This window comes from Salmo salar, chromosome 03 (genome assembly GCF_965601325.2).
Source record: "Salmo salar chromosome 03, fSalSal1, whole genome shotgun sequence".
NCBI classification, from domain to species: Eukaryota; Metazoa; Chordata; class Actinopteri; order Salmoniformes; family Salmonidae; genus Salmo; species Salmo salar.
The window spans coordinates 2879180-2903307 of NC_138293.1; the positions used below are offsets into that span (position 1 = coordinate 2879180).

Consider the following 24128-nt stretch of genomic DNA (forward strand, 5'->3'; position numbering starts at 1 on the left):
ATTTTGCAATGTAGAAAATAGTAAAAATATAGAAAAATCCTGGAATGAGTAGGTGTGTCCAAACTTTTGACTGGTACTGTGCTTAATTAATTTGATTAATATTATGGTGTTTCTATTCCATGAAAAAAAAAAATGAAAAACCCTCTGGGTTTCTGTTAGGATGGAACGGAAAATATGGCGCTGTACAATGTGGCGGTCGGCAGAACAATACTGGGCTATTTAGCTAAAGAATCCCTGTGTCGTGCGGACGGGAGACTGGGGTTCAATCCCCCAGGATGCAACGGAAAATATGGCATTGTACAACGTGACGCTCATAAATTCAGAGCATTGTCAGTTTATAAATTCAGACCGTTTCGGTCTCACGTTGTAAGGTTGATTTGAGCGTTCTGGCCTTACAACGGCAGTCAAGCACCCAAGATAACGCTGGCTAGCATGCTAGCTACTTCCAGACCCAAATGAGACCACTCTGACCATTTTACTCACCCTAGCTGAGCTGGTAAGGCAGTTTTTGTGTTAACCTGAGCATTGGTGAAGGTAACTATGCTGCTGGAAACAATTGAATTACGCTTTTTTTGCCGACGTTTACTGACACCAGCCATATTCAACGGGTGTTGAGCGCTCGTAAATTCATTATTCTGCACTCTGGTACTCAGATGAGAGTGCTCTGAAATCAGAGTAGATAGCCAGAGCGAATTTATGAAAAGCACCGAAATGTCCATTGAGAACGCAAAACGACTATACCATTTAGCTAAGCTAAGAATGACGGGAATAATCAAGTCAATAAACGTTGGGTAGTTAGACAGCCCATAGTTAACCTTTCTGGGAAGGGGGTTCCGGAATGCTTCCACTTGCGGAACACCTGGCCTACAGCCAGTGAAATTACAGGGCGCCAAATTCAAACAACAGAAATCTCATAATTAAAATTCCTCAAACATACAAGTATTATACACCATTTTAAAGATAAACTTCTCGTTAATCCAACCACAGTGTCCGATTTCAAAAAGGCTTTACAGTAAAAGCACACCATGCAATTATGTTAGGTCAGCGCCTAGCCACAAAAAACCATACGGTCATTTTCCAAAGAAGGAGAGGTGTCACAAAAGTCAGAAATAGCGTTAAAATGAATCACTAACCTTTGATGATCTTCATCTGGTGGCACTCCCAGGACTCCATGTTAGACAATAAATGTTTGTTTTGTTTGATAAAGTTAATCTTTATGTCCAAAAACCTCATTTGAAATTGGCATGTTATGTTCAGAAATGTATTGTCTCAAACAAACATCCAGTGAAAATGCAGAGAGCCACATCAAATTACAGAAATACTCATCATAAACATTGATGAAATATACAAGTGTTATGCATACGATTAAAGATACACTTCTTGTTAATCCAGCCGCTGTGTCCGATTTCAACAAGGCTTTATGGTGAAAGCACACCATGCGATTATGTTAGGTCAGCGCCTAGCCACAGAAACCATACAGCCATTTTCCAACCAAGGAGAGGGCTCACAAAAGTCAGAAATAGCATTAAAATGAATCACTTACCTTTGCTGATCTTCATCTGATGGCACTCCCAGGTCTCCATGTTAGACAATAAATGTTTGTTTTGTTCGATAAAGTTTATCTTTATGTCCAAATACCTCCTTTTTGTTCACACGTTTAGTCCAGTAATCCAAGTGCACGAAGCGCGGGCACAAAGTCTAGACGAAAAGTCCAAAAAGTTCCATTTGGGTTTGTAGAAACATGTCAAACGATGTTTCTAATCAATCCTTAGGGTGTTTTTATCATAAATATTCAATAATGTTTCAACCGGACAATACTGTTTTCATTAGAAAGGAAAGGGAACGGACCTCACACTCACGGCCATGCTTGTGACTAAACTAAAGGCTTTCACCTGGGCCATCTGCTTAGAATGCTCTTATTCGCTCTCCTTTCACAATAGAAGCCTGAAACAACTTCTAAAGACTGTTGACATCTTGTGGAAGCCTTAGGAAGTGCAATCTGACCCCACAGACACTGGATATTCGATAGGCATTCACTTGAAAACTACAAACCTCAGGATTTTTCTCAGGTTTTTGCCTGCCATATGATTTCTGTTATACTCACAGACATTATTTTAACAGTTTTGGAAACTTTAGAGTGTTTTCTATCCAGCCTATTATTATTATTATTTATTTTAAATTTTTATTATTATTATCAGTATTATTATTATCATCATTGTCATTATCATTAACATAATTATAATTAATATTATTATTATCAGCATTATGTATTATTATCATTATTATTATCATTATTGTTATCATTATTATTATTATCATTATTATTATTATTATCATTATTATTATTATCATTATCATTATTATTTTCATTATTATTATCATCATCATTATTATTATCATCATTATTATTATTATCATTATTATTATTATTATTATTATAATTATCATTATTATTATTATTATTGTCATTATTATTATCATTATTTTTATTATCATTATTATAATTATTATTCTTATCATTATTATTATTATTATCATTATTATTAGTATTAGTATTATTAGTATTATTAGTATTATTATTATAATAATATTGAGATGTACTGCCATAGCTTCACTCTTCCTCTCCCCCTTCCTACCCCGGTCTACTGAAATAACACAATCTCCTTCTGCAGCCTCTGAAAATGCCCTCCCTCTCTCCTCCTCTAGCCTCTGAAAATTACCTCCCTCCCTCTCTCCTCCTCTAGCCTCTGAAAATGTCCTCGCTCTCTCCTCCTCTAGCCTCTGAAAATGCCCTCCCTTCTCTCCTCATCTAGCCTCTGAAAATGCGCTGCCGTAGCTGTGCGTTGGTGACCAGCTCCGGTCACCTGATAGGTGGTGGTCGCGGCGAGGAGATCGACGGGGCGGAGTGTGTGATCCGTATGAATGACGCCCCTACAGTGCGGGGCTACGGTGGAGACGTCGGGCGCCGCACCTCCTTACGCGTCATCGCTCACTCCAGCATGCAGAGGGTCCTGCGGAACCGCCGCGAACTGCTCAACGCTTCCCAGGTTAGATGATACAGGTTATAATATATATATCTGTTATAAGACATAAATATACTGTATGCCGTCTAGCAGATTTTTTTTTTAAAAACCATTTACAGTAACGACTTCATTCAGAGGGAATCGAACCCGCAATCCTGGCATTGCAAGTGCCATGCGCAACCAACTGAGCCACACAGGGCTACATAGTTAGTAGATGCTATAATACATTTAATAATATGTGTTTTCATTTGTTATCCCTTATCTCTGCGCTGTTGAAGTGTTTCAAGCTTATCAATGTATCAAGGTTTAACACAAAATTCAAATTGTATTCAGTTTAACTCTGTTCCCTCCAGGACCCAGTGTTTATCAGTAGTAACATTACATTACATTCTCCTCCCTCCAGGACACAGTGTTTATCAGTAGTAACATTACATTACATTCTCCTCCCTCCAGGACACAGTGTTTATCAGTAGTAACATTACATTCTCCTCCCTCCAGGACACAGTGTTTATCAGTGGTAACATTACATTCTCCTCCCTCCAGGACACAGTGTTTATCAGTAGTAACATTACATTACATTCTCCTCCCTCCAGGACACAGTGTTTATCAGTAGTAACATTACATTCTCCTCCCTCCAGGACACAGTGTTTATCAGTAGTAACATTACATTACATTCTCCTCCCTCCAGGACACAGTGTTTATCAGTAGTAACATTACATTCTCCTCCCTCCAGGACACAGTGTTTATCAGTAGTAACATTACATTCTCCTCCCTCCAGGACACAGTGTTTATCAGTAGTAACATTACATTCTCCTCCCTCTAGGACACAGTGTTTATCAGTGGTAACATTACATTCTCCTCCCTCCAGGACACAGTGTTTATCAGTAGTAACATTACATTACATTCTCCTCCCTCCAGGACACAGTGTTTATCAGTAGTAACATTACATTACATTCTCCTCCCTCCAGGACACAGTGTTTATCAGTAGTAACATTACATTCTCCTCCCTCCAGGACACAGTGTTTATCAGTAGTAACATTACATTACATTCTCCTCCCTCCAGGACACAGTGTTTATCAGTGGTAACATTACATTACATTCTCCTCCCTCCAGGACACAGTGTTTATCAGTAGTAACATTACATTACATTCTCCTCCCTCCAGGACACAGTGTTTATCAGTAGTAACATTACATTCTCCTCCCTCAAGGACCCAGTGTTTATCAGTAGTAACATTACATTCTCCTCCCTCCAGGACACAGTGTTTATCAGTAGTAACATTACATTACATTCTCCTCCCTCCAGGACACAGTGTTTATCAGTAGTAACATTACATTCTCCTCCCTCAAGGACCCAGTGTTTATCAGTAGTAACATTACATTCTCCTCCCTCCAGGACAGAGTGTTTATCAGTAGTAACATTACATTACATTCTCCTCCCTCCAAGACACAGTGTTTATCAGTAGTAACATTACATTCTCCTCCCTCCAGGACACAGTGTTTATCAGTAGTAACATTACATTCTCCTCCCTCCAGGACACAGTGTTTATCAGTAGTAACATTACATTCTCCTCCCTCCAGGACACAGTGTTTATCAGTAGTAACATTACATTCTCCTCCCTCCAGGACACAGTGTTTATCAGTAGTAACATTACATTACATTCTCCTCCCTCCAGGACACAGTGTTTATCAGTAGTAACATTACATTCTCCTCCCTCCAGGACCCAGTGTTTATCAGTAGTAACATTACATTCTCCTCCCTCCAGGACACAGTGTTTATCAGTAGTAACATTACATTCTCCTCCCTCCAGGACACAGTGTTTATCAGTAGTAACATTACATTCTCCTCCCTCCAGGACACAGTGTTTATCAGTAGTAACATTACATTCTCCTCCCTCCAGGACACAGTGTTTATCAGTAGTAACATTACATTCTCCTCCCTCCAGGACAGAGTGTTTATCAGTAGTAACATTACATTCTCCTCCCTCCAGGACACAGTGTTTATCAGTAGTAACATTACATTACATTCTCCTCCCTCCAGGACACAGTGTTTATCAGTAGTAACATTACATTACATTCTCCTCCCTCCAGGACACAGTGTTTATCAGTAGTAACATAACATTACATTCTCCTCCCTCCAGGACACAGTGTTTATCAGTAGTAACATTACATTCTCCTCCCTCCAGGACACAGTGTTTATCAGTAGTAACATTACATTACATTCTCCTCCCTCCAGGACACAGTGTTTATCAGTAGTAACATTACATTACATTCTCCTCCCTCCAGGACACAGTGTTTATCAGTAGTAACATTACATTCTCCTCCATCCAGGACACAGTGTTTATCAGTAGTAACATTACATTACATTCTCCTCCCTCCAGGACACAGTGTTTATCAGTAGTAACATTACATTCTCCTCCATCCAGGACACAGTGTTTATCAGTAGTAACATTACATTCTCCTCCCTCCAGGACACAGTGTTTATCTTCTGGGGGCCCAGTAGTTACATGCGACGGGATGGGAAAGGTCTGGTCTACAATAACCTGAGGTTGATGAACCAGGTGCTGCCCAAACTAAAAGTCTATATCATCTCCTGGCAGAAGATGCTTCAGTTTGACGAACTCTTCAAGAAGGAGACGGGCAAGGACAGGTCAGTTAAACCTACAGGCTTGAGTACTGTAGTTGGAAAAGTGAGTTGAGCTAAGTTAATCTACACTATGATCCTACCTATTCAAGACTACTATAATGTAGCTCAAAAACATGTGAGCAGGCTAGCTAGACTACTATAATGTAGCTCAAAAACATGTGAGCAGGCTAGCTAGACTACTATAATGTAGATCAAAAACATGTGAGCAGGCTAGCTAGACTACTATAATGTAGCTCAAAAACATGTGAGCAGGCTAGCTAGACTACTATAATGTAGTACATGTGAGTAGGCTAGCTAGACTACTATAATTTAGTATATGTGAGTAGGCTAGCTAGACTACTATAATGTAGCTCAAAAACATGTGATCAGGCTAGCTAGACTACTATAATGTAGTACATGTGAGTAGGCTAGCTAGACTACTCTAATGTAGTATATGTGAGTAGTCTAGCTAGACTACTATAATGTAGCTCAAAAACATGTGAGTAGGCTAGCTAGACTACTATAATGTAGTACATGTGAGCAGGCTAGCTAGACTACTATATTCTAGATCAAAGACATGAGTAGGCTAGTGTCATGACTTTACCTTCATTAATCTGATGACTGTTCTTTATTTAATCCATTAACTATGATGTAACAATTAACTCATTAGGAATTTGGGGCACCACAGAAGAGGTTGTTTAAAGAGTTACCATCTCCTGAATTAAACTCTAGAACGTATATATCTATTACATCTCCTGAATTAAACTCTAGAACGTATATATCTATTACATCTCCTGAATTAAACTCTAGAATGTGTATATCTATTACATCTCCTCAATTAAACTCTAGAACGTATATATCTATTACATGTCCTGAATTAAACTCTAGAATGTATATATCTATTACATCTACTGAATTAAACTCTAGAACGTATCTATCTATTACATCTCCTGAATTAAACTCTAGAACGTATATATCTATTACGTCTCCTGAATTAAACTCTTGAACGTATATATCTACAAAATTTCCTGAATTAAACTCTAGAACGTATCTATCTATTACATCTCCTGAATTAAACTCTAGAATGTTTATATCTATTACATGTCCTGAATTAAACTCTAGAACGTATATATCTAGTCGTAACCTCATGCATCTGCAAAAACCCCAGCCTTACTCATGATTACTCATGAGTACTACACCAATTGGTTTAATTATTTATTTACTAACTAACTAAAATGAGAAAACAGGATAACATACACACTTAATGTACAAAGGACATGATTAGAAGTTATCTCTTATGACTCCTAAAATTATAGTCCTATCTTAACAAAAACAATGTCAGCATTTCTCATATTATATGCACAATGTATTGGATTGAAACTTGACAGATAAAGGGGGTATCCTTTCCAAGTTACAGTATTTCATCCATACAGCTTTTAATGAAATCCCCAAAAATGAAAAACAATATAACATTAGTTTCCTACATCTCCCCACTGACCATTCCCCCCATTCTATATGTTAGAATTATTGTTCCATTATCCACTTTTTGGACGTTAGAGTTTTGCGGCGGGCAAAACTCTCTGGAGACAAAGGGACATTCCTTTTGGAGGGTAAAGAGAGAAAGTCTCCCTCTCTTGTAATTTACGACAGGGTGTGAACGGTCGACCATCCAGCTGCTCCCCCTCTCCCCTCTGTGGGAGAGAGAGAGAGAGGCCTGGTTACTGCTTCAAGAGAATAACAACGTTTAAAATATTATATTATACGAGGGGAAATACATCGGCAGATAAATATATTCCTAATATTGAGTTGCACCTCATTTTACCCTCAGAACAGCCTCAATTCGTCGAGGCATGGACTCTACAAGGTGTCGAAATCGTTCCACAGGGATGATGGCCCTTGTTGACTCCAATGCTTCCACAGTTGTGTCAATTTGGCTGGATGTCCTTTGGGTGGTGGACCATTCTTGATACACACCTGAAAATCTTGAGCGTGAAAACCCCAGTAGCGTTGCAGTTCTTGACGCACTCAAACCGGTGTGCCTGGCACCTACTACCACACCCTGTTCAAAAGCACTTAAATCTTTTGTCTTGCCTATTCACACTCTGGATGGCACACAGACACAATCCATGTCTCAGTAGTCTCAAGGCTTACAAATTCTTCATTAACCTGTATCCACCCCTTCATCTACACTGGTTGAAGTGGATTTAACAACAAGTGACATCAATAAGGGATCACAACTTTCACCAGTATTCAGACATCTTGTCTTTTTCCACATTTTGTTACCTTACAGCCTTACTTTAAAAAAATGTCCTCATCAATCTACACATGATACCCCATAATGACAAAGCAAAAAGAGGTTTTGAGACATTGTTGCAAATTTATTACAGATAAATAAAAACTAAAATATCACATTTACATAAGTATTCAGACCTTTTACTCAGTACTTTGTTGAAGCACCTTTGGCAGCGATTACAGCATCGAGTCTTCTTGGGTATGACGCTACAAGCTTGGCACACCTGTGTTTGGGGAGTTTCTCCCATTCTTCTCTGCAGATGCTCTCAAGCTCTGTCAGGTTGGATGGGGAACGTCGCTGCACAGCTATTTTCAGGTCTCACCAGAGATGTTTGATCGGGTTCATGTCCGGGCTCTGGCTGGGCCACTCAAGGATATTCAGAGACTTGTCCCGAAGCCACTCCTGCGTTGTCTTGGTTGTGTGCTTAGGGTCGTTGTTCTGTTGGAAGGTGAACCTTCACCCCAGTCTGAGGCCCTGAGCGCTCTGGAGCAGGTTTTCATCAAGGATCTCTTTGTACTTTGCTCCGTTCATCCTTCCCTCAATCCTGAATAGTCTCTCAGTCCCTTCCACTGAAAAACATCCCCACAGCATGATGCTGCCACCACCATGCTTCACCGTAGGGATGGTGCCAGGTTTCCTCCAGACGTGACGCTTGACATTCTGGCCAAAGAATTCAATCTTGGTTTCATCAGACCAGAGAATCTTGTTTCTCATGGTCTGAGAGTTTTTAGGTGCCTTTTGGCAAACTCCAAGCGGGCTGTCATGTGCCTTTTACTGAGGAGTGGCTTCCGTCTGGCCACTCTATCATAAAGGCCTGATTGGTGGAATGCTGCAGAGATGATTGTCCTTCTGGAAGTTTCTCCCATCTCCACAGAGGAACTCTAGTGCTCTGTCAGATTGACCATCAGGTTCTTGGTCACCTCCATGACCAAGGCCCTTCTCTCTCGATCAGTTTGACCGGGCGGCCAGCTCTAAGAAGAGCCTTGGTGTTTCCAAAACTTCTTTCATTTAAGAATGATGGAGGCCACAATAATTGCTACAAAACATGACCCCGTACATTTTTTGATCAGACAGCAGGCTCAATCAACCAATGACGTCAACGGTTGAATTCTCCCGGCGTGAAAATTCTAAAATAACACTATGGTGCATAATTATACCCCAAATAGTAGAGGTGGAGTTTCCCTTTAAGATGCTTCTCGCTCTGTGAAAACTCCAACCTGATAAACTAACCGGCACGAAAAACCGATTGAACAGTTTTTCAGGTTTTATTTGACTGCGGTTTCTTAGTAGCTCATTAGCTAATTAATCAGATGCAGTATTGACTTGAGCCACAGGAGCCAGAGAGAGAGAGAACCCAGTACCTCCTAGCTAGATGGATGGAAAGACTATTTTACAATGTAGACACAACACCAGCCTGCCTCACAAATTGCATTATGGTCCTTATATAGTGCACCACTTGACCAGGGCCCATAGAGCTCTGGTCCAAAATAGTACTATAGGGAGTAGGGTATATTATAGGGAGAAGGGTATATTATAGGGAGAAGGGTATATTATGGGGAATAGGGTATATTATGGGGAATAGGGTATATTATGGGGAATAGGGTATATTATAGGGAGAAGGGTATATTATAGGGAGAAGGGTATATTATGGGGAATAGGGTATATTATGGGGAATAGGGTATATTATGGGGAATAGGGTATATTATAGGGTATATTATAGGGAATAGGGTATATTACAGGGAATAGGGTATATTATAGGGTATATTATAGGGAATAGGATATATTATGGGGAGTAGGGTATATTACAGGGAATAGAGTATATTATAGGGTATATTATAGGGAATAGGATATATTATGGGGAGTAGGGTATATTACAGGGAATAGGGTATATTATAGGGAATAGGGTATATTATAGGGTATATTATAGGGAGTAGGGTATATTATAGGGAGTAGGGTATATTATAGGGAATAGGGTATATTATAGGGAATATGGTATATTATAGGGAGTAGGGTATATTATAGGGAGTAGGGTATATTACAGGGAATAGGGTATATTATAGGGAATAGGGTATATTATAGGGAGTAGGGTATATTACAGGGAATAGGGTATATTATAGGGTATATTATAGGGAATAGGGTATATTATAGGGAATAGGATATATTATAGGGAATAGGATATATTATGGGGAATAGGGTATATTATAGGGTATATTATAGGGAATAGGGTATATTATAGGGAATAGGGTATATTATGGGGAGTAGGGTATATTATAGGGAATAGGGTATATTACAGGGAGTAGGGTATATTATAGGGAATAGGGTATATTATAGGGAGTAGGGTATATTATAGGGAGTAGGGTATATTATAGGGAATAGGGTTTATTATAGCAAATAGGGTATATTATAGGGAATGGGGTATATTATAGGGAATAGGGTATATTATAGGGTATATTATAGGGAATAGGGTATATTATAGGGAATAGGGTATATTATGGGGAATAGGGTATATTATAGGGTATATTATAGGGAATAGGGTATATTACAGGGAATAGGGTATATTATAGGGTATATTATAGGGAATAGGATATATTATGGGGAGTAGGGTATATTACAGGGAATAGGGTATATTATAGGGTATATTATAGGGAATAGGATATATTATGGGGAGTAGGGTATATTACAGGGAATAGGGTATATTATAGGGAATAGGGTATATTATAGGGTATATTATAGGGAGTAGGGTATATTATAGGGAGTAGGGTATATTATAGGGAATAGGGTATATTATAGGGAGTAGGGTATATTATAGGGAGTAGGGTATATTATAGGGAGTAGGGTATATTACAGGGAATAGGGTATATTATAGGGAATAGGGTATATTATAGGGAGTAGGGTATATTACAGGGAATAGGGTATATTATAGGGAATAGGGTATATTATAGGGAATAGGATATATTATAGGGAATAGGATATATTATAAGGAATAGGATATATTATGGGGAATAGGGTATATTATAGGGAATGGGGTATATTATAGGGAATAGGGTATATTATAGGGTATATTATAGGGAATAGGGTATATTATAGGGAATAGGGTATATTATAGGGTATATTATAGGGAATAGGGTTTATTATAGCAAATAGGGTATATTATAGGGAATGGGGTATATTATAGGGAATAGGGTATATTATAGGGTATATTATAGGGAATAGGGTATATTATAGGGAATAGGGTATATTATAGGGTATATTATAGGGAATAGGGTATATTATAGGGAATAGGGTATATTATAGGGTATATTATAGGGAATAGGGTATATTATAGGGAGTAGGGTATATTACAGGGAATAGGCTATATTAGGGAATAGGGTATATTATAGGGTATATTATAGGGAATAGGGTTTATTATAGCAAATAGGGTATATTATAGGGAGTAGGGTATATTATAGGGAATAGGGTATATTATAGGGTATATTATAGGGAATAGGGTTTATTATAGGGAATAGGGTTTATTATAGCAAATAGGGTATATTATAGGGAATAGGGTATATTATAGGGAGTAGGGTATATTATAGGGAGTAGGGTATATTATAGGGAGTAGGGTATATTACAGGGAGTAGGGTATATTACAGGGAATAGGGTATATTATAGGGAATAGGGTATATTATAGGGTATATTATAGGGAATAGGGTATATTATAGGGAGTAGGGTATATTATAGGGAGTAGGGTATATTATAGGGAATAGGGTATATTATAGGGTATATTATAGGGAGTAGGGTATATTATAGGGAGTAGGGTATATTATAGGGTATATTATAGGGAGTAGGGTATATTATAGGGAGTAGGGTATATTATAGGGAGTAGGGTATATTATAGTTAATAGGGTATATTATAGGGAGTAGGGTATATTATAGGGAGTAGGGTATATTATAGGGAGTAGGATATATTATTGTCACAAGTATCTTCGTCTTCTGACGATAATGCGAAATCGTCATCAGAAAAGGTAGACCAATACGCAGCAGGTGTGCAGTTGTTCATTTTGAACATTTAATTAAATCAACACGAATACAAAAAACAACAAGAAAACGAACGATAAACTGACAGTCTGGCAAGGCACAAGGCTCAACACAGAACAATCACCCACCAATCACACACACAAACACACCCTAATATATGGGACTCTCAATCAAAGGCAGATAGACAACACCTGCCTTCAACTGAGAGCCCCAACCCCAATTAACCCAACATAGAAACACACACACCAGACTAACCATAGAATACAAACACATAGACCATCCACCAAAAACCCGGAAATACTAAATCAAACACCCTTTACACAAACACACCACCCCGAACCACATAAAACAAATACCCTCTGCCACGTCCTGACCAAACTACAAAACAATTAACCTTATACTGGCCAGGACGTGACAATTATAGGGAAAAGGGTATATTATGGGGAGTAGGGTATATTATAGGGTATATTATGGGGAATAGGGTATATTATAGCGAATAGGGTATATTACAGGGAATAGGGTATATTATGGGGAATAGGGTATATTATAGGGAATAGGGTGCTACAGTGGGGGGAAAAAGTATTTGATCCCCTGCTGATTTTGTACGTTTGCCCACTTACAAAGAAATGATCAGTCTATAATTTTAATGGTAGGTTTATTTGAACAGTGAGAGACAGAATAACAACAAAAAAATCCAGAAAAAAGCATGTAAAAAATGTTATAAAATGATTTGCATTTTAATGAGGGAAATAAGTATTTGACCCCTCTGCAAAACATGACTTAGCACTTGGTGGCAAAACCCTTGTTGGCAATCATAGAGGTCAGACGTTTCTTGTAGTTGGCCACCAGGTTTGCACACGTCTCAGGAGGAATTTTGTCCCACTCCTCTTTGCAGATCTTCTCCAAGTCATTAAGGTTTCGAGGCTGACGTTTGGCAACTCGAACCTTCAGCTCCCTCCACAGATTTTCTATGGGATTAAGGTCTGGAGACTGGCTAGGCCACCCCAGGACCTTAATGTGCTTCTTCTTGAGCCACTCCTTGCCTTGGCCATGTGTTTTGGGTCATTGTCATGCTGGAATACCAATCCACGACCCATTTTCAATGCCCTGGCTGAGGGAAGGATGTTCTCACCCAAAATTTGACAGTACATGGCCCCGTCCATTGTCCCTTTGATGCGGTGAAGTTGTCCTGTCCCCTTAGCAGAAAAACACCCCCAAAGCATAATGTTTCCACCTCCATGTTTGACGGTGGGGATGGTGTTCTTGGGGTCATAGGCAGCATTCCTCCTCCTCCAAACACGGCGAGTTGAGTTGATACCAAAGAGCTCCATTTTGGTCTCATCTGACCACAACACTTTCACCAGATGTCCTCTGAATCATTCAGATGTTCATTGGCAAACTTCAGACGGGCATGTACAGTGCCTTGCGAAAGTATTCGGCCCCCTTGAACTTTTCGACCTTTTGCCACATTTCAGGCTTCAAACATAAAGATATAAAACTGTAATTTTTTGTGAAGAATCAACAACAAGTGGGACACAATCATGAAGTGGAACGAAATTTATTGGATATTTCAAACTTTTGTAACAAATAAAAAACTGAAAAATTGGGCGTGCAAAATTATTCAGCCCCTTTACTTTCAGTGCAGCAAACTCTCTCCAGAAGTTCAGTGAGGATCTCTGAATGATCCAATGTTGACCTAAATGACTAATGATGATAAATAGAATCCACCTGTGTGTAATCAAGTCTCCGTATAAATGCACCTGCTCTGTGATAGTCTCAGAGGTCCGTTTAAAGAGCAGAGAGCATCATGAAGAACAAGGAACACACCAGGCAGGTCCGAGATACTGTTGTGGAGAAGTTTAAAGCCGGATTTGGATACAAAAAGATTTCCCAAGCTTTAAACATCCCAAGGAGCACTGTGCAAGCGATAATATTGAAATGGAAGGAGTATCAGACCACTGCAAATCTACGAAGACCCGGCCGTCCCTCTAAACTTTCAGCTCATACAAGGAGAAGACTGATCAGAGATGCAGCCAAGAGGCCCATGATCACTCTGGATGAACTGCAGAGATCTACAGCTGAGGTGGGAGACTCTGTCCATAGGACAACAATCAGTCGTATACTGCACAAATCTGGCCTTTATGGAAGAGTGGCAAGAAGAAAGCCATTTCTTAAAGATATCCATAAAAAGTGTTGTTTAAAGTTTGCCACTAGCCACCTGGGAGACACACCAAACATGTGGAAGAAGGTGCTCTGGTCAGATGAACCCAAAATAGAACTTTTTGGCAACAATGCAAAACGTTATGTTTGGCGTAAAAGCAACACAGCTCATCACCCTGAACACACCATCCCCACTGTCAAACATGGTGGTGGCAGAATCATGGTTTGGGCCTGCTTTTCTTCAGCAGGGGCAGGGAAGATGGTTAAAATTGATGGGAAGATGGATGGAGCCAAATACAGGACCATTCTGGAAGAAAACCTGATGGAGTCTGCAAAAGACCTGAGACTGGGATGGAGATTTGTCTTCCAACAAGACAATGATCCAAAAGATAAAGCAAAATCTACAATGGAATGGTTCACAAATAAACATATCCAGGTGTTAGAATGGCCAAGTCAAAGTCCAGACCTGAATCCAATCGAGAATCTGTGGAAAGAACTGAAAACTGCTGTTCACAAACGCTCTCCATCCAACCTCACTGAGCTCGAGCTGTTTTGCAAGGAGGAATGGGCAAAAATTTCAGTCTCTCGATGTGCAAAACTGATAGAGACATACCCCAAGCGACTTACAGCTGTAATTGCAGCAAAAGGTGGCGCTACAAAGTATTAACTTAAGGGGGCTGAATCATTTTGCACGGGCAATTTTTCAGTTTTTTATTTGTTAAAAAAGTTTGAAATATCCAATAAATTTCGTTCCACTTCATAATTGTGTCCCACTTGTTGTTGATTCTTCACAAAAAATTACAGTTTTATATCTTTATGTTTGAAGCCTGAAATGTGGCAAAAGGTCGAAAAGTTCAAGGGGGCCGAATACTTTCGCAAGGCACTGTATATGTATTCTTGAGCAGGGGGACCTTGCGGGCGCTGCAGGATTTCAGTCCTTCACGGCATAGTGTGTTACCAATTGTTTTCTTGGTGACTATGGTCCCAGCTGCCTTGAGATCATTGACAAGATCCTCCCATGTAGTTCTGGGCTGATTCCTCACCGTTCTCATGATCATTGCAACTCCACGAGGTGAGATCTTGCATGGAGCCCCAGGCCGAGGGATATTGACAGTTCTTTGTGTTTCTTCCATTTACGAATAATCGCACCAACTGTTGTCACCTTCTCACCAAGCTGCTTGGCGATGGTCTTGTAGCCCATTCCAGCCGTGTGTAGGTCTACAATCTTGTCCCTGACATCCTTGGAGAGCTCTTTTGTCTTGGCCATGGTGGACAGTTTGGAATCTGATTGATTGATTGATTGCTTCTGTGGACAGGTGTATTTTATACAGGTAACAAGCTGCGGTTAGGAGCACTCCCTTTAAGAGTGTGCTCCTAATCTCAGCTCGTTATCTGTATAAAAGACACCTGGGAGCCAGAAATCTTTCTGATTGAGAGGGGATCAAATACTTATTTCCCTCATTAAAATGCACATCAATTTATAACATTTTTGACATGCGTTTTTCTGGATTTTTTGTTGTTGTTATTCTGTCTCTCACTGTTCAAATAAACCTACCATTAAAATTATAGACTGATCCTTTCTTTATCAGTGGGCAAACGTACAAAATCAGCAGGGGATCAAATACTTTTTTCCTCCACTGTAATTGGGACGCAGACCACAGATAGACAGTACAACACAGCTAGTGCCGAGATAGTATTTTACAATACAGAGACAGTTAAACTGTGGACAGATGGCCTGTATAGAGGTTATAGACATGGCTGCTACCCAGTGGGTATCTTTTGACCAATAACAGTTGTTTAGGAAGTCCCTTCTGACCAATCACAGTCCTGAAGAAATGATTGAAGTCCTTTATGGCCAATTAGAGTGCTCTATGAATGATAATACCGCCTCTTTTTGATTAGCTTTCACCAAACATTACACTAGACTGTCATAAAGCCCATGGTGATTAGCTTCCACCAAACATTACACTAGACTGTCATAAAGCCCATGGTGATTAGCTTCCACCAAACATTACACTAGACTGTCATAAAGCTCATGTTTATTAGCTTCCACCAAAAATTACACTAGACTGTCATAAAGCTCATGGTTATTAGGTCGTAAGACTGAAACTGATAGATAATTCTTCAGGCAGAGTGGAGTTGTTTGAATGGGAGTACTACAAGCCTGGTGTGATTCACTACGTCCCACCAATGTAAACACATTGGATTGGTGTTGGCATGTGCTATAAGGTGTTTCCATATAGAGGTAATTTCCATTCAAATCCAATTAAGGGAAGGTAACAAGTGCACACTTGGGGAGTAATAATAAATGATTGGGACGCACCCCTGTGTATCCTGCTGGTACCTTCTGTTGAGCAGCTGGATTATTCGACTGTCTGTGTCCTATTGACATGTGGAATAGATTCCTAAGTTTAATGGAGCTGTGAAATCATTATTATTTATCGATCTGCCCATTACCCATGGACGTGGTAGTTATTGATCAGCTATAACAGTTGATCAGATATCTTATCTCACCTATTTACACCTCTCCCTCTCCCTCTCTCTACCCTCTCCCTCCCCCTCTCTCTACCCTCTCTCTACCCTCTCTCTACTCTCTCTCCCCCTCCCTCCCCCTCTCCCTACCCTCTCTCTACCCTCTCTCTACCCTCTCTCTCCTCCCTCTCCCCCTCCCTGTCTCCCCTCTCCCTCCCCCTCTCTCTACCCTCTCTCCCCCTCCCTCCCCCTCTCCCTACCCTCTCTCCCCCTCTCTCTCCCCCTCCCTCCCCCTCTCCCTACCCTCTCTCTCCTCCCTCTCCCTCTCCCTCTCTCCCCCTCCCTCCCCCTCTCTACCCTCTCTCCCCTGCTCTCTACCCTCTCCCTACCCTCTCCCTACCCTCTCTCTACCCTCTCTCTCCTCCTCTCCCTGTCTCCCCCGCTATCCCCTCTCTACCCCTCTCTCCCCCTCTCTCTACCCTCTCCCTACCCTCTCCCTACCCTCTCTCTACCCTCTCTCTACCCTCTCTCTCCTCCCTCTCCCTCTCCCTGTCTCCCCCTCCCTCCCCCTCTCTACCCCTCTCTCCCCCTCTCTCTACCCTCTCCCTACCCTCTCCCTACCCTCTCTCTACCCTCTCCCTACCCTCTCTCTCCTTCCATTTCTCCCTCTATCATTCCCTCTCCCACGCTCCCTACTTCTCCCCCCCGCCCCGCCCCCCTTCCCTTTCTCCCTCTCTCCCCCTCCCCCCTCTCTCTATCCTCTCTCTCCCCCTCTCCTTCCCTCTCTCCCTCCCTCCTTCCTTCTTCCTCCTTCCCTCTCCCCCTCTCTCCCCTTCCCTCTCCCTCCCTCTCTCCCTCCCCCTCCCTCTCCCTCCCTCTCTCCCTCCCCCTCCCTCTCCCTCCCTCTCTCCCTCCCTCCCTCCTCCAGGCGTATCTCTAACTCGTGGTTGAGTACTGGTTGGTTCACTATGACCATAGCTCTGGAGCTGTGTGACCGGATCAATGTCTATGGCATGGTGGCTCCAGACCACTGCAGGTGAGATCTCTACCTTGATCTAACTCATTCTCTCTCTGTCTCTCTGTCTCTCTCGTCTCTCTGTCTCGTCGTCTCTCGTCTCTCTCTGTCTCTCGTCTCTCTGCTCTCTCTGCCCCTCTCTCTGCTCTCTCTCTCTCTGTCTCTGTCTGTCTCTCTGTCTCGTCTGTCTCTCTCTGTCTCTCTCTCTCTCTGTCTCTCTCTCTGTCTCTGCTCTCTGTCTCTGTCTCTGTCTCTCTCGTCTCTCTGTCTCTGCCTCTCGTCTCTGTCTCTCTCTGTCTCTGTCTCTCTCTGTCTCTCTGTCTCTCTGTCTCTCTGTCTCTCTCTGTCTCTCTCTGTCTTTCTCTCTGTCTCTCTCTCTCTCTGTCTCTCTCTGTCTCTCTCTCTTTCGCTCTCTGTCTCTGTCTCTCTGTCTCTATCTCTGTCTCTCTCTCCTTCTCTCGCTGTCTTTCTCTCTGTCTCTCTCTCTGTCTCTCTCTCTGTCTCTCTCTCTGTCTCTCTCTGTCTCTGTCTCTGTCTCTCTGTCTCTCTGTCTTTCTGTCTGTCTCTGTCTGTCTCTCTCTCTCGCTGTCTCTCTCTCTCGCTGTCTCTCTGTCTCTGTCTCTCTCTGTCTCTGTCTCTCTGTCTCTCTGTCTCTCTGTCTCTCTGTCTTTCTGTCTGTCTCTGTCTGTCTCTCTCTCTCTCGCTGTCTCTCTGTCTGTCTCTCTCTGTCTCTCTCTCTGTCTGTCTCTCTCTCTCTCTCCTCTCTCTCATCTCTCTCTCTCTGATATCTTAATCAAATAATCTCTTCTGTTATCCTGTCCCCCTCTCAGAGAGCCCCAGCCCCCATCTGTCCCCTACCACTACTACGAACCCCTCGGTCCAGAGGAGTGTGCCATGTACATCAGCCATGAGCGAGGCCGCAGGGGAAGCCATCACCGCTTTATCACAGAGAAGAGGGTCTTCGCCAGCTGGGCTCGAACCTTCAACATCCACTTCTACCAGCCTGACTGGGAGCCCACGCCGCTGGCCCCCGCTAACCGCACGCAAGGGGAGACGGTCTCAGTCAGCATACATGACTGGCGACCGGAAATGGAAGTTGGATGGTGACAGTGAACGGCTGGGAATGGAAGTTGGATGGTGACAGTGAACGGCAGGGCATCTGTGGAAAAGATGTAACTCAGGATGGACTGAGGGTCTGGGCTGGAGATGACGATGGACAAGACCGCATGAGACGATCCAAAGTCTTCTGATCACAACTGAATGGCCCCATACAGTAGGATACTGACTACACATGGTCCATCACTGAGGAAATCGACCGTCCTCCTCTAGCTATCCGTCATGGACAACTGTAAGGACCAAATACAGCTGGCTGGTCCATACCAGACTATATGTGAGGGCCCCACCCGACCCTTGTTCTCTAATATATAAAATGCACTGTAGGCTACAGTCAGGGACGGTGGATGTTTTTGACAGGGTTGGGGGGCAGTATTGTTTTAGCCTGATTTAGATATGTTTCTGCTTAGAATTGTGTTAGTCAACTTGTCTATAGTAAGATACATGTAGCTTCTCTTCTGTTATTATATGTTGCCCTAGAAGACTAAATTGACAATTGCTCAACAGGATAATGTTGTAAATCGATAGAATGAACGTTTCAATCTAGTAGGCATCTGTAAAAGTTTTCTCTGTCATCTCTGCTTCTTTCATGGCGCAAAGACCTTTGGGGACCGGGGAGAAAATGCAATAACAAAATAAAAATGGGAAAGTTTTTTCTGTGTAGAATTTCCAAATGACATCAGTTTGACCGGGTTGTAAGGAAATAAAAAGCTGTGAAAATAACATGTTTCTGGTAAGAGTTCAGTTCGGCTTGGATGCATAGTTTATGTAGTTGAAGTAGTATGAGCTGTTATGATGCTGATAAAGATAGCACATTTACAGACGGTCCCTAACTGTGGTTGAAATACTATCAGCTGTTATGACGCTGATAAAGATAGCACCTTTACAGACGGTCCCTAACTGTGGTTGAAATACTATCAGCAGTTATGATGCTGATAAAGACAGCACCTTTACAGACGGTCCCTAACTGTGGTTGAAATACTATCAGCTGTTACAATGCTGATAAAGATAGCACCTTTACAGACGGTCCCTAACTGTAGTTGAAATACTATCATCTGTTATGATGCTGATAAAGACAGCACCTTTACAGACGGTCCCTAACTGTGGTTGAAATACTATCAGCTGTTATGATGCTGATAAAGACAGCACCTTTACAGACGGTCCCTAACTGTGGTTGAAATACTATCAGCTGTTATGACGCTGATAAAGACATCACCTTTACAGACGGTCCCTAACTGTGGTTGAAATACTATCAGCTGTTATGACGCTGATAAAGACAGCACCTTTACAGACAGTCCCTAACTGTGGTTGAAATACTGTCATCTGTTATGATGCTGATAAAGACATCACCTTTACAGATGATCCCTAACTGCACATTCACATTCTATCAAGATACTGAAAGAAATCATATTTCTCCACTGCTGTTCCAGAGTCAAAAATGTTGTCTACATTTGGTGTATCATTTTACAGCAAGGAATGTTTAATTCTGCAGGAGTTAAGATGATGGCTCTGTGAGAGGTTATAGACCTACAGTCAGTGTCTAGATTTCAGTTAACATTTAACCCATCTGAACAGGAAGCTACAGATACCTTGACTTACCATAGGCCTGCGTCCTGCCAGCTGTCAAATTGATTTAGCAACTCACAATCATCCCACATAACATTAACCACTTTATCATATTTCTTTCCAAGCATTGGCTGTCTAGATCCCTGCTGTTTCTTGTTGTTGTTTTCAATCTTCCCAGCGACCTGTCCTGTCTGAAACTGAGAGGGGTAACAGTATAACCTGTCCTGTCTGGAACTGAGAGGAGAAACAGTATAACCTGTCCTGTCTGGAACTGAGAGGGGTAACAGCATAACCTGTCCTGTCTGGAACTGAGAGGAGTAACAGTATAACCTGTCCTGTCTGGAACTGAGAGGAGTAACAGTATAACCTGTCCTGTCTGGAACTGAGAGGAGTAACAGGATAACCTGTCCTGTCTGGAACTGAGAGGAGTAACAGTATAACCTGTCCTGTCTGGAACTGAGGGGAGTAACAGTATAACCTGTCCTGTCTGGAACTGAGAGGAGTAACAGTATAACCTGTCCTGTCTGGAACTGAGAGGAGTAACAGGATAACCTGTCTGGAACTGAGAGGAGTAACAGTATAACCTGTCTGGAAGTGAGAGGAGTAACAGTATAACCTGTCCTGTCTGGAACTGAGAGGAGTAACAGTATAACCTGTCCTGTCTGGAACTGAGAGGGGTAACAGTATAACCTGTCCTGTCTGGAACTGAGAGGAGTAACAGTATAACCTGTCTGGAACTGAGAGGAGTAACAGTATAACCTGTCCTGTCTGGAACTGAGAGGAGTAACAGTATAACCTGTCCTGTCTGGAACTGAGAGGAGTAACAGTATAACCTGTCCTGTCTGGAACTGAGAGGGGTAACAGTATAACCTGTCCTGTCTGGAACTGAGAGGAGTAACAGTATAACCTGTCCTGTCTGGAACTGAGAGGAGTAACAGTATAACCTGTCCTGTCTGGAACTGAGAGGAGTAACAGTATAACCTGTCCTGTCTGGAACTGAGAGGAGTAACAGTATAACCTGTCCTGTCTGGAACTGAGAGGAGTAACAGTATAACCTGTCCTGTCTGGAACTGAGAGGAGTAACAGTATAACCTGTCCTGTCTGGAACTGAGAGGAGTAACAGTATAACCTGTCCTGTCTGGAACTGAGAGGAGTAACAGTATAACCTGTCCTGTCTGGAACTGAGAGGAGTAACAGTATAACCTGTCCTGTCTGGAACTGAGAGGGGTAACAGCTTAACCTGTCCTGTCTGGAACTGAGAGGAGTAACAGTATAACCTGTCCTGTCTGGAACTGAGAGGAGTAACAGTATAACCTGTCCTGTCTGGAACTGAGAGGAGTAACAGTATAACCTGTCCTGTCTGGAACTGAGAGGAGTAACAGTATAACCTGTCCTGTCTGGAACTGAGAGGAGTAACAGTATAACCTGTCCTGTCTGGAACTGAGAGGAGTAACAGTATAACCTGTCCTGTCTGGAACTGAGAGGAGTAACAGTATAACCTGTCCTGTCTGGAACTGAGAGGAGTAACAGTATAACCTGTCCTGTCTGGAACTGAGAGGAGTAACAGTCTAACCTGTCCTGTCTGGAACTGAGGGGAGTAACAGTATAACCTGTCCTGTCTGGAACTGAGAGGAGTAACAGCATAACCTGTCCTGTCTGGAACTGAGAGGGGTAACAGCTTAACCTGTCCTGTCTGGAACTGAGAGGAGTAACAGTATAACCTGTCCTGTCTGGAACTGAGAGGAGTAACAGTTTAACCTGTCCTGTCTGGAACTGAGGGGAGTAACAGTATAACCTGTCCTGTCTGGAACTGAGAGGAGTAACAGTATAACCTGTCCTGTCTGGAACTGAGAGGGGTAACAGTATAACCTGTCCTGTCTGGAACTGAGAGGAGTAACAGTATAACCTGTCCTGTCTGGAACTGAGAGGGGTAACAGTATAACCTGTCCTGTCTGGAACTGAGAGGAGTAACAGAATAACCTGTCCTGTCTGGAACTGAGAGGAGTAACAGTATAACCTGTCCTGTCTGGAACTGAGAGGAGTAACAGCATAACCTGTCTGGAACTGAGAGGAGTAACAGGATAACCTGTCCTGTCTGGAACTGAGAGGAGTAACAGGATAACCTGTCCTGTCTGGAACTGAGAGGAGTAACAGTATAACCTGTCCTGTCTGGAACTGAGAGGAGTAACAGTATAACCTATAGCATAAAGACCAATGCCGGTGGGAGTACCGTTGAGGACAGTGGTGTCTCTCTATCACAGGTGAAGGATCTTTTAAATGAACAAAAAATATATATTGTTCAAATACTGGTGGAGTCAATTAATTAAAGAATGGACGACCTGACCAGAGAGGTCCAAGACCTGAAAACCAGTTTGTAATTCATCGGCAAGATGACAGCAATCTGTAAGTCATTGTGAGAGGACATAAGTTCTGTATGTAAATCCATAATTACAAGGGATTCAGATAATAATAACAAAGAAATCAGATTGTCTCGAGGGACAATCAAGTCAGAGCAACATGGTTGTGTAGGGAATTGCAGAATCTCTACATGAGACCTGGAAGGAGTCTGAGGACAAAGTGAGGGAAATGATCTCTGAAAACTTGAAGATGGACGCTCAAAGGACTGGAAAACCCACCACCGGCCCAGGTGACAGGCCCAGGGGACAGGCCCAGGGGACAGCCCCAGGTGATAGGCCCAGGTAACAGGCCCAGGGGACAGGCCCAGGTGACAGGCCCAGGAGACAGGCCCAGAGGACAGGCCCAGGAGACAGGCCCAGGGGACAGGCCCAGGGGACAGTTCCAGGTGATAGGCCCAGGGGACAGGCCCAGGTGATAGGCCCTGGTAACAGGCCCAGGGGACAGCCCCAGGTGACAGGCCCAGGTGATAGGCCCAGGAGACAGGCCCATGAAAATAGCCCATATTAATATATGTAGCCTTAGAAATAAAATGTATGAATAAATAACTTGCTAACATCAGATAACATTCATATAATAGCCATTTCTGAGACTCACTTAAATAATTCATTTGATGATACAGCAGTAGCAATACAAGGACATAACATCTATAGAAGAGACAGGAATGCTTATGGCGGAGGTGTTGCTGTATATATTCATATCCCTGTAATACTTAGAGAAGATCTTATGTCAAGTGTTATTGAAGTGTTGTGGTTGCAGGTTCACTTGGCACATCTAAAGCCTTTTCTTTTGGGGTGTTGCTGTAGGCCACCAAGTGCTAACAGTCAGTATCTAAATAATATGTGTCAAATGCTTGATAGTGTATGTGATGTAAACAGAGAGGTTTACTTTCTTGGGGACCTGAATATTGACTGGTTTTCATCAAGCTGTCTGCTCAAGAGGAAGCTTCTCACTGTAACCTAAAATAGTATATAAGAGATCATACAAAAGATTTTCCTCTGACTCTTATGTGGATGATGTTAAAAATATTTATTGGTCTGATGTGATTAATGAGGAGCATCCAGATGCTGCACTTGATGAATTTATGAAATTGCTTCTTCAAATTATTGATAAACATTCACCTGTTAAGAAACTGACTGTTAGAACTGTTAAGGCTCCATGGATTGATGAGGAACTGACCGTTAGAACTGTTAAGGCTCCATGGATTGATGAGGAACTGACCGTTAGAACTGTTAAGGCTCCATGGATTGATGAGGAACTGACCGTTAGAACTGTTAAGGCTCCATGGATTGATGAGGAACTGACCGTTAGAACTGTTAAGGCTCCATGGATTGATGAGGAACTGACCGTTAGAACTGTTAAGGCTCCATGGATTGATGAGGAACTGACCGTTAGAACTGTTAAGGCTCCATGGATTGATGAGGAACTGAC

General features: G+C 42.0%; 1 protein-coding gene across 1 annotated transcript; it reads left to right on the forward strand.

The window, feature by feature from the left end:
- The first annotated feature begins 2817 nt into the window (after positions 1–2817).
- LOC106569792 (alpha-N-acetylgalactosaminide alpha-2,6-sialyltransferase 5) lies at positions 2818–19426 on the forward strand. The gene is made up of 4 exons (XM_045714397.2): positions 2818–3047; positions 5492–5670; positions 17517–17624; positions 18434–19426. The coding sequence occupies exons 1-4, from the start codon at positions 2823–2825 to the stop codon at positions 18708–18710; spliced, it is 789 nt and encodes a 262-aa protein (XP_045570353.2). The 5' UTR covers positions 2818–2822; the 3' UTR covers positions 18711–19426.
- Positions 19427–24128: the final 4702 nt, after the last annotated feature.